Source organism: Calidris pugnax, unplaced genomic scaffold (genome assembly GCF_001431845.1).
Source record: "Calidris pugnax isolate Ruff unplaced genomic scaffold, ASM143184v1 scaffold244, whole genome shotgun sequence".
Taxonomy (NCBI): Eukaryota; Metazoa; Chordata; class Aves; order Charadriiformes; family Scolopacidae; genus Calidris; species Calidris pugnax.
The window spans coordinates 68,350-87,245 of record NW_015091141.1 but is presented as its reverse complement, the minus strand read 5'-3'; the positions used below and the strand labels follow the sequence as shown (position 1 = coordinate 87,245).

The 18,896-nt window shown below is 54.3% G+C and overlaps 1 protein-coding gene across 1 annotated transcript in view; it reads right to left on the bottom strand.

Annotated features, from left to right (window-relative positions):
• Positions 1-17,034, bottom strand: part of LOC106897848 (syntaxin-binding protein 4-like) — a 93,067-nt gene extending 76,033 nt beyond the window's left edge. The window contains exons 1-2 of the mRNA XM_014958742.1: positions 16,967-17,034; positions 4,701-4,774 (exon numbers count right to left, since the gene is read on the bottom strand). Coding sequence (XP_014814228.1) covers positions 4,701-4,774; positions 16,967-17,034 — 142 coding nt within the window. The remainder of the gene's footprint in view (positions 1-4,700; positions 4,775-16,966) is intronic.
• Between the last annotated feature and the right edge of the window lie 1,862 nt (positions 17,035-18,896).

Sequence of the window (18,896 nt, the reverse complement as noted above, 5' to 3'; positions counted from 1 at the left end):
CTCACCCGCCTGCCAGGCTGCAGCAGCATCTCCACCACCACCTTTGAAGCTGCCACCGGTGGCAGAGCAGCCCCTTTTTATCAGTGTCTTAACCCAGGAGGAGCAGGAGCCAGGGAGCAGAGATGACCTTTGGGGTGGCTCTGAAACCCCCTGTAGCCGCATCTTGGCAAATGTCTCTCAGGCTTCACGGCCACCTCTCCAGCCACGGGACAAGTCCCTCCCTGCTGGCGTGCCTAAGCTGGCTGGCAGGAAAAGGCCCAAGAGACTTATTTGTCTGGGGCTCATTAAGTCCTTCTTCGAAGATCCAGGCTGTGGACAGAAGGATTAAAAAGCCTGGCTTTAATTAACAAATCTCCCCCGAGAGCCGCTGGTCAGGCATTTTGCTGCTCTGGACGGGAGGGCACGCTGAGGACAGGCAGCACCGCAGGGAGGGACACGGCCAGTGGTGAAGGCAGCTTCATCTCCTGGCTCTGTCCTGGGGTGACGAGCTGCTCCGAGCCTTGGTGGCATCCTGGGAGGCACCAAGTGGCTCCCTCCACAGCTTCTTCCCAAAACACGAGACCCCCTTCTGAAACGAGCAGGAGGGAAGAGAAGTGGATCCTGGACTGGGATTACTTGGGAAAACGGCACTTATTCCATCCCCCGTTCCCTTCCCTTTATAACCCAAGCTCTGCTCTAAGGACCCTCACAGTTTTCAGCTACCTTGAGGGAAAGGTAGCTGAGGGAAAGGGGTTTTTTAGTATCTCAAGGGCGGGCTGAGGGAGGAGGGAACCAGACTCTTTTCAGTAGTTGCCAGTGAGAGGACAAGGGGCAACGGGCACAAGTTGGAACATAAAGGGTTCCACTTGAATGTGAGGAAGAACTTTTTCACAGTGAGGGTGACGGAGCCCTGGAAGAGGCTGCCCAGGGAGGGTGTGGAGTCCCCTTCTTTGGAGATTTTCAAGACCCGCTTGGATGCAGTCCTGAGTAACAAGCTCTGACAAGCTCTGGGTGGTCCTGCTTCAGCAGGGGAGTTGGACTAGATGATCTCTATGGTCCCTTCCAACTCTAAAAATTCAGTGAAATTCAGTGAAAGGCCTCATCTCCCAAGTGACCTTCCATTAAAATTGTGATTAAAAACAGATTTATCACAGCTTTTCATTTCATTCCCTTATGCACCAGTTGCTGCTTTTCCTGAGTACAAAACCTCAGCCCCATCTGGAGTTCATTCCCTGGGCTGGATGCACTAAACCAGACCCCTTCTGGGTGTCCAGGAGGAGCTGTTTTACCCACGGCAGTGAGAACCGATGGCAAAACACCTCGGGAAAAGGCACCAATATTGTTTTCCACTGCTTTTTTAAAGTGAGTCCCTAAAATTGGAAATATTGCCCAAAAGAGGTATCTCCAAGCGGCACGAGCTTCACCAGGGCGCGGGGACGGGTCAGGCGCCTGTGGACAACAGCAAAGAAGAGATGCTGCAGGCCCAAAGCCCGAGAGAAAGTAAGACCTTCTCATCAGCAAGGATGCTCAGCTGGAAAGTTCTCAGCAGGGGCGGCTGCTGGTGGGTTTACACTTGGGCTGGGCTTGGAAAACCCCTGGCGTGGGGGGGGGTCCTGCAGAAAGAAAGCCCCATCAGTTCCCCTGAACCAGGAGGACATGGAAGTCTGGCTTGAGCCAAGGTGCTGACTCAAGAAGTCATCCTATGTCTGTCTTCACAGCGGCACAAGGAGTAATTAGGAGCGATAAAACACATTAGAGAAATCACGGACAGATCTGCATCCCCGCAGAGACGCAGCTGCAGCATCACCCCGGCCCCTCACACGCTCCTCTCCCGAGGTATCAAATCAATAATGACTCATTTCCCTTTTGTCTCCGCAAATCAATTGTAATAATGGCTTAATATAGCTGAAGTATCTACAAATCCTCCTTTATCCCCAACAATGTCAGGAGAAAATCCGATCTTGTTATTAAAATCAGCGATTACTCACAGTATTGCTCCCAGACACGCTCAAACTTTGGCCGGGGGGCGGGGAGGGGGGAAAACACCCCTGACTTCTACCTCCCTCGTGGGCAAACCAGCCGAGTGCCACCAGGCTCTGCCCTCCCACCCATCCCCTTGCTGTGGAGGCAACACGGATGCCGGTCCTGGCCCCCCGAGAGATGCACTGGGGAGCCCCCACCCAGGCAGGGAGGAAGAGGAGGAGGAGGAGGAGGAGGAGGTAGGGCTCACCCCTGCCAGGGCTCAGACCAAGCCATGGGGCAGCCCGGGACTGGCTGCAACAAAGCCAAATCATCGCAGCTTGTGGTGGGAGCATCCCTGGGAGCCTTCGTATTTTATAAACACTCACTTTAATCAAATTTATATTTGGGACCCAGTGCAGGTAAATAACGGCTCTTTAATTATCACAGCATCAAAGTCCCACTATAATGCTTATTAAGTCATACTTAGGGCCAGATAATCTAGCCTATTTTGGATCCCTCTATTTAATCTTTCCTCTCTGGCAAAGATCCTGGAGCTGATGCCCACGTTCCCAGTGTTTTCTGTCTTGCAGAATAGATGTTTTTGGGGAAACTCCAGGTGGGCTCACGGGTTAGACTGACCCAGACGCTGTTTTCTTTCAATTCTTAGCCATTCTATAAATTTCTTCAAGCCCCACCATCTTCTCCGGTGCTCCTAATCCCGCTCCCACTAATGCCAGTGTTGCAGTTCTCAACTTCTCAGGCTATAATCTCACCTGCTGCCTATACCACGGGTCAAGGGGTGTCCTGGCTAATCTGGTTGTTTAGCCCAACTCTAATCATCTCCGGCGCATCCCGACCCCACTGGCCGCGGTGCCCGGCTCCCGGCGGTCCGGCAGGGAGAGAGGTTGCCCGCTGTGCGCCTAAGCTAGCAATGTTCAATTACATTTCCCTTAATCCCTCTGTTGATCTCGCAGCCCCGGCCAGCTTTTTCTGTCTGGAGGAAGGGACAGATTGGAGGTGAATCACCCGCTGCCCTGTCCTAAGAAGATGAAGGTCAAGATAATGGGATCTCCGTGTTTCTGAGAAACGCTTCTTAATCAGCGCTTCCCTTTGATGGCTATTCTTTAATTCAAAGTTCAGGTTTTGGGAGCCGCCAGGTAACCCCTTTGAACTTCTGCTGAGGTTCACATGTTGGTTTTCCACCTAAAGCCACAGAGCAACAGACCCGGGGCCAAACGCTGACCTGCCACACCAGCACCCAGCGGGCTGCTGCGGCTCGAAGGAAGCTCTGCTGGAATAACACCCGCTTCTCAACCTCACAAACTCAGGGAGGCACCTTGGTTTTTTTTTTTCACCTAAAAACATATTCTGAGCAGCTACACCTACAGCAGACATGGTGAGCACTGCTTGGTCCTCAGCAGAGAGGGCTGATTTCTGAAGGATGAGAGCTTGTCTTGGGTATTCCGAGCTTCACAGGGGAGGATGAAGGAAGCTTATGATGGCATTAGGAAAACCATGTCGTTATCCCTTCCTGTAGCGCATCACAAGACCCTGTAGGGTCTGGCCACAGGCTGGGGGGGAAGGAGGAGTTCTGGGACCCGGCAAAGTGGCTCGCAGTGGGCTACGACATCCCTGCACCTCTCCCAGAGGCCAGCAGCAGCCCCGCCAGGCTTTTCCACCTCCTTGAATGAGCTAATCTAACCCAACAGCTAAAATCCCATCAACTCAACCAAATCCACCTCTGGAGATTAAAATATCATAGTCACCGAGCAACGACATTTCTCTGGGCTCCTGTGAACCTCGTGAAGACCAAGGGAAGAGACTGCAAAGCTGTTCCTTGCCAGCAGAAAGCCCCGTTACCCAAGAGCTGGAAACACCCAATAATGAAGCTATAATTAATCTCAAATCTCAGGAAACAAGAACTTGTTTCCCTGGTGGGCTTGACTTCTAAGGAGGGGTCCCCAAATTGTCACCCAGGCTCTTCACATCTGCAGGATGATGGGCTGCACTGGCAATTAAAAAGCATGGAGGAAACTGCATGGTGGACCCTGATAAATCCTGATGCAGGATTGCAATATTTTATAAAGTCCATGAAAGGACACCAGTATTTACGCTGCTGGATACACAGAGGTCAAATGAGACGCTCTGCTGGATCCTTTTGGGCTGAGTTTTATGAGCCTGTGGCTATTTCTCACGTTCTGATGGATATGACCATCTTCTTTGCCTTTTCTCCCGAGCTTTGATGTTCAGAGCGCCATGGATGGACGTCTGACTCGCTGGGTGCTCATACTCTTACCCCTGGGACAAACTTTCCAGAAACAACTCACAAAGCCCAGGAGAGCTGCAACGCCCTGCGTCGCCCGTCAGGGTGGCTTCCCAGGAAGTGCTTGGGATTTGATTTATTTTTAATTATTATTATTTTTAATTATTTAAAAAATTTCAATTAATTCAGAAAATTCTGAAAAGCCTTTTTAATTCCCCCCATCCTGCTCAGGGGAGGGGCTCCCACTCAGCTCTCAGCACTGTGGCTGCTCACCGTCAACAGGGAATTAGTTGGGATTTTGACCTTATTTTAACCTCCCAGCTGCAAAAGGTGCCATCAGATGCTCGACACAGGCAGGCACGAGAACCAGGGTTTCTGTGAGACACCACACTTCACGCAGGGAGGCAGATAACGACAGGGGTGCTGAGGACCTTGGGGGGGATGTTCAACCTGCCCCAGCCCACCCCGATGTCCCTCGCAGAGGTTCAGCACTCACCCAGCCCGTTTGCACAGTCGTAGAAATCAAAGCAATGCACGGTGCGATCCATCCCGTATGGTCCCATGAGTGTCCTGGGGGAGAGAAGAGAAACGTCCTTCTTTCATGGGCTAAAATAAAGAGATGCACAGGTGCCCAACCAACGTGCACAAAAGGACAGCCTTCCCACCGCCCCACCAAACGATGTGGACACACAGGCTGGAGGGACACGGCCCCGCGTGTGAAGCCCGCTCCGGCAAAAATCACCCCCCTCCCATTCCCCCCGAGGTTTATACGGATAAATGAGAGAATATGTGCAGGGCTGGACATCATCCTCCCCACCCAGCAAATCTGATGGACCTGTCTGTGATTCATTACCCCAGATTAACGGGGCCGGACAGCTGTCCAGCTCCCGGGAAATGAGATCAGAGCTGGGACCGATGTTCCGGGAATAAACCAGTTTCACAAATACAGCCGGTGATGGAGGCAGCCGGGCGCGATCCGCTCCCGGGGTTTTGTAACGCAGGCAGCCTCCATCCCTCTGGCAGGGGGTCTGGAAAAGGGGGAGGCAAGATCTGCCAGGGCTCTTCAAGTCCCTGTCTCACCAGATCAAGGGTGAGAGCTTCCCATCACAAGCCAGAGCTGGTGGAAGAGCATCAGACACCCGAGCTTCCCCGGTGCCGAGTAACTCCCGCCCCACATTCTCCCCCCACACACCCTCTGACAAGGTGGGTGTCCCAAATATATGACACTGAAAACACCTGGCTCTGCTCTACCCCAGCTGGGGACCAAAAGCGGTGCTTCTCCTCTTTGGGTGGCCCGTGGTGGTCACCCCTGTGAGGATGGGTGGACGTGAGGGTGGGTGGACCTTGATCTGAGAAGCCCAGAGCCAGGGGGATGAGGTGGGAAACCAGGGGTGAGGGGCTCCCAAAAGACGCCGCTTCCCAGGATTCAAGTCATGAGAGAAAAGGAGTCTCTGAATCAGTATCGGGTCCAAAATCTGGACGCAGCTGAGGAAGGACAACACCGTGGGGCACAACAAGCTCCTCTGAGTCCAGTGGGACGCAGGAGACGCTTCCCAGGATTCAAGTCATGAGAGAAAAGGAGTCTCTGAATCAGTATCGGGTCCAAAATCTGGACGCAGCTGAGGAAGGACAACACCGTGGGGCACAACAAGCTCCTCTGAGTCCAGTGGGACGCAGGAGAGGACTAAACCTCAAGGACTTCTCTTTCCAGGCATCCAAAATACCTCTCAAAATATCAAACTTTTCTGCGAAGCCAGTAACACCCACCTCTAACATGCGGACTGGAAGCTTTTTCTCCTCAATCCAAAATACCTCTCAAAATATCAAACTTTTCTGCGAAGCCAGTAACACCCACCTCTAACATTCAGACTGGAGGCTTTTTCTCCTCGTTAAAAATACTCCCCCTTGATATTCTTGCAACGTTTCACGCATTCGGGAGACAGGACAAACAACTGGCCACATCTGGCTGTCAGGAAAGAGAGCCTGAAGGTGTCCCGGGGAGACAGAGCAGCCCTGGGCCCAGTTGGGTTCAATTTACCAGCCAGGACCTTCAGACAGTTTGAGTCAACTCCAACCACCATTAAACAGAAATAGCTCAAACCAGGCTGAAACGCTACATAAGGAGGGAGGTTTGGGTAAAGCAGATGCCTTCTTGATACGATCAACTTTTATCCCCGATCAGAGGTGGGAATGGTGGAGCAGAAGCTAATGCTGGGGACGCAAGAAACCCAACGGTGGGCGCTGGTTGTGATGCCCCTCAGCTCTTTCTGCTGCACGCAAGCCATCCCGGCTACCGAGCCCTGGTCCTGGAGGAGCCACATCAGACCACCTCTAGGTGGAGGTGGCCACCAGGACCCCCCTAGGGCTGCCCCGTGCCCCCTCCCCGATTCCTGCCCCCGGGGATTACCTGCTGATGATGATGGCTCCTTTGTAAAGGATGGAGACGGCGGGCATCTTGCTGGCGGCGGCAGCCCAGCCCTGCCGGGCGCCTGCCACTGAGATTTGGCAGGAATCCGTTAAAACGAGAAAAAAAAAAAAAAAAAAAAGAAGAAGAAGGGAAAAAAAAAAAAGAAAAAAAGGGGGAGGTCGGAGGGGGGTCACGTGGTCTCCCCGTATGCATGTTAATTCCACCCAACATTAACACAGATCAGCTAAAAACATCTCCAACTTTAGATTAAAGCTTACGCAAGCCAAAGCCAACACGGCCCATCGCGAGCCCCTTCCCGAATGAGCTGGGGGGAGCTCCGATGGCCCCCCCCTTCCAAGCAGGGTTGTCGCGCTCATCATTAACACAACGGGGTAATTATTTGGATGCATCCAGGGGTGGAGGGCAGTGTTCAGTGCGGGACATGTGTGCTCACCATCCCTAAAGGCTTAAAATCCATAGCAAAGCTTTGGAAATAATAACAGGCTGTAGCACTTACGGGTTTAGGGGGGGAGTGTTTGTTGCTTTTTTCCCTTTTTTTTTCCTTTTTTTTTTTTGCTTTTAGGATTTTTTCCAGCCCACGGCATTTCCTCCTTAATACAAAGCAAGTTTAGCTGTTCCACTCTCTGTTGGGAGTCAAAAGTACCATTTGCCTTCAAACAGCTTCTTCCACCCTATCTTGATGCACAGCACCCACCTGCAGAAGCAGTGTGACCCCTGTTCTGTGGGATGTGGAGATGGAGGGATGAAACGAGACTATCCAAGGTCAGCCAGTGAGCAGGGATGCAGCTGGAACAAGCCACCTTAGGGCTTGGCAGGAGCAGGGCTGTGATCGTGGAGGTCACGATGTGAAATGAAGAGAAATTCCCAGGAAACATGCTCCCCTGGAGCTACGGGTGGCAGGAGGACACAGGTCCTGCAACCCCACCAGCTCTGGGGGACAGCTGAGGTCACAGGTGAGCTCTTGACCCTGACTTCATCAACAGTGTCTTTCTCGTGCTGTTACTGCAGCATCTTTCCCATTAGTGGTACCAAACCTCATTAGCTGAGCATCAGCATACATCAGTCCAGCTCAGCTGGGGAGCAGATACAGATGTGTGTCCTTGGGATGGCAAACTCTTTGCCAACTATTTGCTTCAACCTGGTGCTGTTGGGTATGACTTTTCCCATGTGAGGAAAACTAATTTTATCAACAAGAGCTTCCCCAATGCCTGTGTGGAGTCTTGCTGGTCAAGTTCGAGGGGCTTTAAAATAACCTTTGAAATGAAATCCTTCAGCAGCCCAACCCCAGTCCCACCAAACATGGTCCCGCCAACCATTGCCAGCTGCATCTGGAGCCACACTCATCCTTCCTCTGTGCCCATGCTTCAGACCAGCTGGGTGGGATGTTGCAATAAACAACATGTTTGTCTGTGAGCTGGTGAAGTAAATGAAAATCGAACCAAAGAGGCCCTCAGGGGCCCTCAGGGCTCAGCTTCCAAGTTTATCTCCAAACCCTCAGATCCTTGACTCCTAAAACATCCTCCAAAACACAGACTCACCCTGGCAAAAGCATCAGACCCTGATGCTGCTCCTGCCAATTAACATCTGTCTTAGTTAGAAAAAGTTTCAGCAAAATAGCCTCAAGATTTTTAGTGTTTTAAAACTTGGGATCACGTTCAGCAAGGATTGACAAGCCCCACACAACCTGCCCAAGGGTCCCAGTCCTGCCCTGTACAACCAGTGCTGAAGGCAAACATCCCACTGGTGGAGGGGATACGCCACATGCTCAACCTCTTTAACCGAACTGGGACCCAGCTGAGTGACTCAGTAAATCCAGCTGGGAAGCCCAGGCTTCTTATCCCAGGGAATTGCCAATGAGATTTCACATTTTTGAATAAACGGGTGAATGGAAGGATGACAAATATGTCGCAAAGTGACACTGCGGGGCCAGACATCCCTTAAACACGTGTTTAACTTGTGTGTCCACTTTAGAGCTGACTGCTAGAAAAATGAAGTTTTTGTGAAACTGATTTTTTTTGCTACGTAAAAAGTTGGTTTCACTTGAAAAACGTATGAAAAGTTGAGTGAAAATGTATTGGGGGTGGGTGAAGCTGTGAGTGGCATCAAAATAAGCCTTAGAGCAGGCGAAAAGGCAAAAGAAATGCCGACAGCAAAACGAGCACAAAGGCATGTTTCCAATGCATTTCTCTAAGACATCACGAAGGGGAAAGTTGGGGAGAGAGAAACTGGGAGCTGAGAGGGACAGAAAGGGAGTGGGTCATGTACCAGCGATGGCATCTGCTGCAGCGATGCTCTTCCCCTGTCCCACGGCTGCCAGCTGAGGTGCTGCTCGCTGCCGAGGAGCCAGGAGGCAAAGCAGGCTGTTACCAGGGCCGTCTGTGCCCTACACACCATCCCACTGCCTCCTCCTCCAGGGCGTTGCACCTTCTCCAAGACATCCAACTTTGGCCACCACCAAGAGGAAGCAGGTGGAGAAGATGGTGGCAATGTATTTGTCTGGGTTTCAGAAGGAAGAGGATGGGTCCGACAAGCACAACCAACAGTGAAGCTATTTTTGCCTCATCGTTCAAGTCTCCCTTCACCCTTCCTCCCCCAACTACAAGCAAAGAATGCTGGGAACAGCCCACCCGTGGTAGGTGGAGGTCATGGCTTTAATGTCGCTGGGAGCGTTGGCACCACATGGTCAACACAGGGCAGAGAGATGTCCAGAAGAAAATGTAAAATTGCTTGAGAAGACATGGCTCAAGGCTCGGCATGTTTCCAATGCATTTCTCTAAGACATCACGAAGGGGAAAGTTGGGGAGAGAGAAACTGGGAGCTGAGAGGGACAGAAAGGGAGTGGGTCATGTACCAGCGATGGCATCTGCTGCAGCGATGCTCTTCCCCTGTCCCACGGCTGCCAGCTGAGGTGCTGCTCACTGCCGAGGAGCCAGGAGGCAAAGCAGGCTGTTACCAGGGCCGTCTGTGCCCTACACACCATCCCACTGCCTCCTCCTCCAGGGCGTTGCACCTTCTCCAAGACATCCAACTTTGGCCACCACCAAGAGGAAGCAGGTGGAGAAGATGGTGGCAATATATTTGTCTGGGTTTCAGAAGGAAGAGGATGGGTCCGACAAGCACAACCAACAGTGAAGCTATTTTTGCCTCATCGTTCAAGTCTCCCTTCACCCTTCCTCCCCCAACTACAAGCAAAGAATGCTGGGAACAGCCCACCCGTGGTAGGTGGAGGTCATGGCTTTAATGTCGCTGGGAGCGTTGGCACCACATGGTCAACACAGGGCAGAGAGATGTCCAGAAGAAAATGTAAAATTGCTTGAGAAGACATGGCTCAAGGCTCGTCTCTTGTGAAACACACTTCCATTTGAAACTGTGGGGTTCCACCACTGCTCTCCCCAGACAAACAGTCCTCTGCAGCCTGTCCACTCAGGTAGGATTATCTCCAGGTCATGTTAAGGCCATACAAGCAAAGAAACAGAGCCATCAGTCCCCTCAATTATTCCAGCCCCAGCATTGAGGCTAAAACCCAGGAATGAATCTTTTCACACAACTTGGCCTTCAGCATTGACTACTGGCAAAGAGATCTGGAAGGGTTGTGTAGCCCAACTCACGGCCCATGGAGCTCTTTTAGCATGTGGAAAAGCCACCCTGTCTGAAACTAGAACTAAAGAAATGTCTCAAACACATCAAAGGAGATGTCTATCTCCTGGTGGGACAGCCAAGAAGACAACTCCACTGCTTCCCCAGTCGAAGAGCACCCACAGATATCACTGTGCCAGAGCAGGGCTGTTTGCCCCAGGACACACGGCATCTCTGGACTTCCAGGCTTAGAAGTGACCAGCTCCTGGACTTTCCGGGTGTTAGTCTTCTAGCTTCACAAAGGTAGATCTTCATGAAGGGCTGCAGACTCCATAGGAAGGTTGCTCCCTCCTGCTTCTCTTCCCCCCTGAGTTTTCCTGGCAGAACATTTATTTGGATTTTCTCCTAAATACCAATCACACTACCCTTCCTGCCCCCAGCCAAGCTACACGCTGCCTGAGGGAAGAGGTGCCTCAAAGGTTCCTCCCCTTCACTGCCCATGGCAGGAGATTTCAGCCTTCTTGCTTTCGAAAGCACCATTAGATCAGAGATACAAAATAATGGTTTGGGTAAGGATGCAAAAAAATTGCTGAGAGCTTATTTCCTATCCAACATAAAATCATGAGCAGATGGAATTGTCTTTTATCCACCTCTCCTCCACATGTTGGTCAAAAGATCTCCTGGGCAAGCAGCCTTTAGCCTGTCTGTGGATAAAAGGCTCTTCTACATTTCTTCCTTGGCCTGTCTTTTGTCTCCTTCCTTCCCTGCTTCTTGGAAAGGACCGATGTGAGCAGCAAAGTAGGTGAACGGCGGCCACTGAATCGCTGGAGGGGCCACACGTGGTTGACCCCTCCCCAAGCCAGGGCTGGGTCCTCGCAGGCAGGCACTCACTGCGGTCAGTGCTGGCTGCAGGACAGGGAATTGGGAGATTTACGATGAAAAAGAGCTACAGAAAGAGAATAAAACCCAACCAGAGGGACAGGCGTGGTGGTGAGCATGGGAAGAGAAGCAATGAGGTGCATCCCTGGCAGAAACACGGGGCAAATTGAGACAGTCAAGGGAAAGAGCCAGGTATAAGGATGTGGTGGTCTCAGCCCTGCCAGCAAGTCAGGAGGACTCTGCCCCACACCAGCCCCACAGTGGGGGCAGCCAAGCTTGGTGTGGGGAACAGCCAAGCCTGGACACAGACAAGACCCCAAGGGGATGCCCAGCCTGGCCAGGTCCCACGGCGAGCACCCCTGACCAAATCAAGGGATTCCACCAGGATCAAACCACCCCACGCAGGTGGCAGCTCCTGGCAGGACCCCGATCTCGGCAAAGCAGCACCATGAGGATGCCAGAGCTGGGGACAGTGGGATGTCCCTACAGCAGCATCACCGAGCCCGCAGGGAGCCTCTGTGCAGGGCTTAGCAGAGGAGCGGGGTCTGAGCAGATTTGCGTGGGTGGGAATTAGAGGTGGAAAGACATCCTGCAGCAGCAGGGAGCTCTGTCTGGGGGCTTCTGGCTCCAGAAAGCAGCGGTGAGAAGTTTGGAGGTGGGAGGGTACAGCCCTCAGCAGGGCAGTGTTATGGTCTCTGCCCACATCCCACCGACGCCGGGAGTAAAGGGCTGCCCGGGCGGCACCAGGCACTTACTCAATAAATGACCCAACATTTGTTTCATGACAAAACCAAATTAGCGTAGGCTGGAGAGGCGTTTACATCTGATTAGAAAACAGAAAATACGATTGTGCTGCTTTCAGAATCGGCTACAAAGCACTGATGATAAATCAGGGGAAATAAATGGGCTGCTACAGAGCTGGGAAGCAACAAGGTGGCCACAGCCGCGGTGCAGCCTACAGCATCTTCATAAACATTACCCGTGGAGTCGCTTCAGATGAGCTCATAAGATCAGGGACACTCACAGACAAGTCTAAACAGAAGCGGAAACCAAACCACGCTGCAGAAATCACCAGCAAGGTGACAGGCAGGTACTATGGGGAACATCCAGGGACTGGCAGCTCTGTACGCCTACCATGGTGTCCTCTGCCCCATCCCTGGGCATCTGCAGCTCCCCGACCACCCGCCTACAAGCACGGGGGTAGTAGTGGATGAAGCTGAGCCTAGAGTCCTGCCCCTTCCCAGTGACACCACTCATGGAGGAAGCCATCCTCACAAGACTGCCAGGAGCCACACGTTGACCACTCTGTGCCCTACAGGTGCCTTCCTCCTCCCGATGGCCATGCAGACCTTGGTACTCCATCATTCCCCTTCCTCTGGGGCAAAAAGAGGGATCCCAGGGAACCAGAGGGGTTGTCCGTGGGCAGCTGCTGCTTCCCACCACCACCTGTGTGGTTGCATACCCACCCTCTCCTCCCCGAGGCAGATGGCCATCTCTGCTCATTGTCACACATCTCCATAGTGTCCCTTCCTTGCTCAGCCCGCCAGGCCAGGAGGGAAAGGCACCTGCCCTTCCACCAAGGAAACCAGAGGCTGTAGCCCCCCTACATCATCCAACAACCCCCTACTCGTTGGTACTCCATCATTCCCCTTCCTCTGGGGCAAAAAGAGGGATCCCAGGGAACCAGAGGGGTTGTCCGTGGGCAGCTGCTGCTTCCCACCACCACCTGTGTGGTTGCATACCCACCCTCTCCTCCCCGAGGCAGATGGCCATCTCTGCTCATTGTCACACATCTCCATAGTGTCCCTTCCTTGCTCAGCCCGCCAGGCCAGGAGGGAAAGGCAACTGCCTTTCCACCAAGGAAACCAGAGGCTGTAGCTCCCCTACCTCATCCAACAACCCCCTACTCAAGCCAGCTCCACTCCCTGCTGAGCACAGGTCTCCTCCAGCTGCAGAGGTCAAGAGAGTGGCTCCTGGGGAGCATTTCATCCTCCCCACTCCTGTGGTGGGGCTCAGCCCGCCAGGCCAGGAGGGAAAGGCAACTGCCTTTCCACCAAGGAAACCAGAGGCTGTAGCTCCCCTACCTCATCCAACAACCCCCTACTCAAGCCAGCTCCACTCCCTGCTGAGCACAGGTCTCCTCCAGCTGCAGAGGTCAAGAGAGTGGCTCCTGGGGAGCATTTCATCCTCCCCACTCCTGTGGTGGGTCACTCTTCACTTCTCCCTGAACCAGAGCTTGCTCTCAGTCTAAAGGTGAAGAGCTGCAGAGTTTTTAAAGGCAAGGCAGTTTTTCAATGCTTACTCCCTCCTGTTGTTGAAGGAAGGTGTCTCCACCCTGGGATGGATGCATCTCCTCACCCTTTGGGCCCCTTCTCAGAGGGCATCTGCCTCATGAACCAGCACCACCATGATCATGGGCAGGTGGAGATGCCCTCACTCACAGTTGGCCAAGCTTTTCCAGTCTTCAACCCCTTTTATCACCTTCCTCTAAACTTCCAGGTTGGACAGGGGTTTGAGCAACCTGGTCTGGTGGGAGGTGTCCCTGCCCAGGGCTGGGGGCTTGGAACTGGATGATCTTTAAGGTCTCTTCCAACTCTAACCATTCTATGATTCATCCCCATTTTCCAATATCCTTCTCAGCCAGTGGATTTCTTCAGCACGAAGGATTCATCCCAATGAACATTTGCTGTCCAAAGTCAGCTCTCTGCTGCCTGCCACCTACAGCCCAGTGGGGACAGGGGTTTCCAGGAGGGATCTGAGCCCACCTGAAGGATATGTGTCAAGTCAACTGAGGTGGAGTAATTTCTGGCGGTGCTTCTTGCCCAGTGAGAAGAAGCTTGGCCCATAGCCACTTGCCTGGCAGAGCTGGTCTCAGAGACCACTGGGGCTTGGAGAGGGGTTATGAGTGTTTTCCCATGGACGGACCCTTCCATCAGCCCACAGCTCTGTCTGCTGCCTGCCACCTACAGCCCAGTGGGGACAGGGGTTTCCAGGAGGGATCTGAGCCCACCTGAGGGATATGTGTCAAGTCAACTGAGGTGGAGTAATTTCTGGCGGTGCTTCTTGCCCAGTGAGAAGAAGCTTGGCCCATAGCCACTTGCCTGGCAGAGCTGGTCTCAGAGACCACTGGGGCTTGGAGAGGGGTTATGAGTGTTTTCCCATGGACAGACCCCTCCATCAACCCACAGCTCTACCCGGGCTGTTCTGAAAGGCTCTTCTTGAGGAAAAAGCAGAAGGGCCTCTTTAATTAGCTTGTCCTCCAGTAATTAGGAAGAGAGGCTGTTTCAGGTGGAAGTGAGGTCAAGCTTGATCTGCCAGAGGTTTTTGGGAAAGGTGTTTATGCCGAGCCCCATACCCAGCAGGGATAAGTGTCCCCCAACATGTGCTCCAGCCCGGAGATCACAGGTACCCACATGAGATGGGGATTAATGCAATTTAAGTAGTATCACATGGGAAACTTCGCCCCAGAGGGATTGGGGTTTGGTGGCATCTCACACACAGGGAAGCCTTCCTCCCTTCTCCTCACCCTCCCACCCCCAAGCTGCTCTGCTTGGGGACTCGCACTGAGGCCCCTGTTTGGCCATCAGCTCCTGTGAAGGGTTAACAGGATTAAAAGCCTCCCTGCCTTTTTAAATCCCCTGGGCTGTGGGATTGGACTGGTTATAAACTTATTAACAGGGGGCAGCCCCTGGTGGGGGCTGCAGACCCTCCTCCGCCAGCCGGGCCACCGGTCTGTTCCCCCCTAGATTAATTGGGGAAAATGCGAGAGAACGATGGCAGGAAACTCTCCCAAGTGAATCCACAAGAAAGAAGAGGGGGAAAAAAAGGAGGGAGGGAAATGGCTGCATACAGAAAGATGGAAAAACGACATATTTCTGGGACGGATTTCAGAATACGCCACTGAGCCGGGAGCACAGCAGAGGCTGGGGAAGAGCTTTGACCCCTCCTTGAGCTGCAAACACCCCCGTGCTCAGACCCAGAGCCCAGCACAAGCCATAGTCACAACAGCAACAATAATAATAATAATAATAACAACAACAATGCCAAGAGGACTGGGGGAAGAGGCCCACTGGGGTCACTCCGGCGTCTTCTGGGACGGATTTCAGAATACGCCACTGAGCCGGGAGCACAGCAGAGGCTGGGGAAGAGCTTTGACCCCTCCTTGAGCTGCAAACACCCCCGTGCTCAGACCCAGAGCCCAGCACAAGCCATAGTCACAGCAGCAACAATAATAATAATAATAATAATAACAACAACAATTCCAAGAGGACTGGGGGAAGAGGCCCACTGGGGTCACTCCGGCGTCTCCAGGGGGAGAAACCGATGCTGCCGGTCCGACCGTGCACCCTGTCAACCACCACCCCCCTCGACGATGCCAGGCAAGGTCCAGCGGGCGGCTCATGTTTATTTATCAAAATTCCTATTTCAAACTCTAAAATTAATCTTTTAATCAGCGGCAGAGCGGGGCCGTGCTTATGGGCGCACCAGGGAGGTGTTATCTCCCCGCCATCTGCTCGCCGCCCTCCACCGCGTCCCGGCGGAGCCACCAGACAGCCCCACGCCGGCCGGCACATCTGGCACCCCTGGCATGCGGGGGACGGTCCCCCCGCCACGAAGCCACCCGCCCCCCGCCCGGGGCTCTCCATCCGCACAAAGCGCATCCCAGCGGGATAAGCTGGGGGAGGTTTTGACCCAAACCCCCCCCCATACGAGCAGATTTTTGAGCTAGAAAACGGTTTTTGAGCATTTTTTTGCCTCGCAAGAGCTGGGAAGGAGGGCTTAGCAGCTGCAGGGATGCTCAGGGGAGCCTGGTGATGCTGCTGGGCAGGGTATGGGTCTGCCTCGGCTTCCCCCGTCCCCATACACACACCGCAGCCCCACAACAGCAGCACCCATGGGTGGCACCAGCCTGGCAGCACTCCCCAAAATCCACCCAGTGAGATCCAGCCTGTCCTGTGCTACCTCCTTCTAACCAGCAACAGATTCTGCCTTTTCTGCACCCAAAAAACATCAGGGAAGCATCAGCGTGGCACCCCAAACCAGCCTCTCAAGTGAAGGTCGCTGTCACCCCGGGGTGCTGCCCCCACCAGCCTTGCCTGCACCCCCCCGTGGGGTGCTGCCGCCCCGCAGCCCCCCCAGCCCTCGCTCCAATGACCTACTTCAGCAGGAGGAGGGATGGCTCCCCAGCAGCATCCGTGGTCCCCGGTGGCCGCAGGGTTGCCCGGGGCTCTCAGTCCCCAGGGGGGGAGATGCCCAGACTCAGCCAGCCCAAGCAAAACCTCTGCCAAGCCTCGGGGTGGCCCCGAGAGCCCGCCAGGGCCCCCGCTGGCTCTGGATCCGGCCCACTGACCCCCAGTTAATCGGCTAAAGCCGCACGCTCTGAACCCTGGCCCCGGCCACCGCCGGCTCTCCCTGCCCTACATAGACATCTGCAGCCGCCCAGCGCCTGCCGTCACCTCCCGTCCCCCCGGCGCTGCCCGTCGCCTTCCCCGCACCCACGTGGGGGTCCCAGCTCTGCCCCCCGGGCACCGGGTGGACACCATCCCTTTGGGAAGGCTGGTTTTCCAGATGGGAGAGCCCAGCACTGAGGCTACAACACCAGCAAGAGCACCCACCGCCTTTGCAAGCATCCGTGGGTGCTTCCCCAGATGCTGCCAGCAAAAAAAAACCCCTACCTTGGCTGGGACCCGGCCTCACCTGTGTGCTGCCCCTCGGCAGGGACCCCCAGGAGTCCCTGCCCTCCAGAGAGGGACCACCAAAATGAATTGAATTAACCCACCATGGGAAGCCACAGGGAGACCGACCGCATCCTCCCCACCGCCGCTCCCGAAGATGGGGCTGGAGATGCCGAGCGGTGCCGCGGTCCCTGCCCTGCTTACCAGTAAATGAGAGAAAGCCCATCGAAGCGCTCCGGGTCCCGTCCAGGGGGCTGGAGGTAGGACATCATCCAGGGCCACCGGTCCCCAACAAGCCCTTAGGGCCACCACCGCTGGGTCCCGCCGCCCGGGGCCATGGGCCGAGGGTGCCAGTGGCCGGCACAGCTCCCCGGCACGGCTCCCCGCAGCAGCCGGCCACATCTAATCCCGGGCGGGCGAGCATGTGATCCCCCCTCTCCCGGCTTCCCCCAGCTAAACCCCGCTGATGTCTCCAGTTCTGCAGAGCCAGCCGGGCATGGAGGATGCTGTGGAATGGCTAATCCCAGCCGGCGGGTCCAAGCCCCCCCCTCCCGGAGCCGCTCCGGCCACAGCACAGCGAGCACCTCGGTGGCAAAGCCATCCCATCACTGGTGTGCGGCCGTCAGTGGGCCCCACTTCAATGAACTGAGCATTTATTTTGGCCAAATAACCCCTTCGTTCCCCTACCCGCTGTAGGTGTAGGGCCCCCCCCTCCCGGAGCCGCTCCAGCCACAGCACAGCGAGCACATCGGTGGCAAAGCCATCCCATCACTGGTGTGCGGCCGTCAGTGGGCCCCACTTCAATGAACTGAGCGTTTATTTTGGCCAAATAACCCCTTCGCTCCCCTACCCGCTGTAGGTGTAGGTGTGGGGTTGGGGGATATGGTGTAGGGGAGAACTTTGTAGGGTAGGGTTGATGGACTGGATGATCCCAAGAGTCTTTTCCAGCCTGAATGATTCTATGATTCTACCAGCAAGGCCCCCGCTCGCCTTGCTCTCACAGTGGCTGGTAATGATGGTTATAATCATTAATGATGGTTATAATCGTTAATGGAGCTTATAATCGATGGTTAACCTGCCACAACAACCCCCAAGGGTCTTTTCCAGCCTGAATGATTCTGTGATTCTACCAGCGAGGTCCCAGCTCGCCTTGCTCTCGCAGTACTTTTCCAGCCTGAATGATTCTATGATTCTACCAGCAAGGCCCCCGCTCGCCTTGCTCTCACAGTGGCTGGTAATGATGGTTATAATCATTAATGATGGTTATAATCGTTAATGGAGCTTATAATCGATGGTTAACCTGCCACAACAACCTATTTAACGCCAATTACCGGTGTCGCCGATCTGTGCTAATCCCGGGCTGTGGTGACACACACTCCTCCCCGGCTGCTGCCAAGGGCCTTCAGCATTTCTAATTATTGATATAATTTGGGGCAGAACTCTTGCACGGGTTCTCTCCCCACTCTTTTGGGTCATCTGGTCACATTCCAGCATCTGAACGGCCCCTCAGACCCAGGGAACGGTCCCTCACTCCCAGGAAAACCCTGGCAGGGATCACCAGCAGGCAGATGGAAACTGTTTGATGCAGGGGGGTGTTCATCTGTGTTAATTATCCCAGGGCAGTGAGGCCACAGCTGGACCCATCCTGCTTCCCCATATCCAGCTGTGGGTGGGACAGACAGAGAGCAGGATGGACGGACAGGTCTCTGATTCGGGGTGATGGAAAAGACACAAATGGGCATCCACCTCCTGCACGGTGTGTATTTGATTTCTCCCTCTCCCCATCGGGCACAGTCCCACAGGACCAGCCTGGGGATTATGTGGGACCTGGGGATGATGAAATATGTCTGTCTATCCCTGTCCCACATGGTCTGAGAAAGCCACCAATCCCCCCAGGGGCCAGGTCCTGTGCCCACCACTCCTTCCTGCTCCTCCTAATGCTGCAACACTTGGGGACCAACTAGGGAAACACCAAATATTTGGGATGGTGACAACCCATCTGTCCGGCCGCTGCTGCCCGAGCTGAGGTATCCCACAAGCACTGGGCACAGCAAGTCCCCGGGGACTCGGTGGTGGCCGGTGGCATCTTCATCCAGGGCACAAGCACCCGTGGGAGGCAAATTGTGAGACCTCA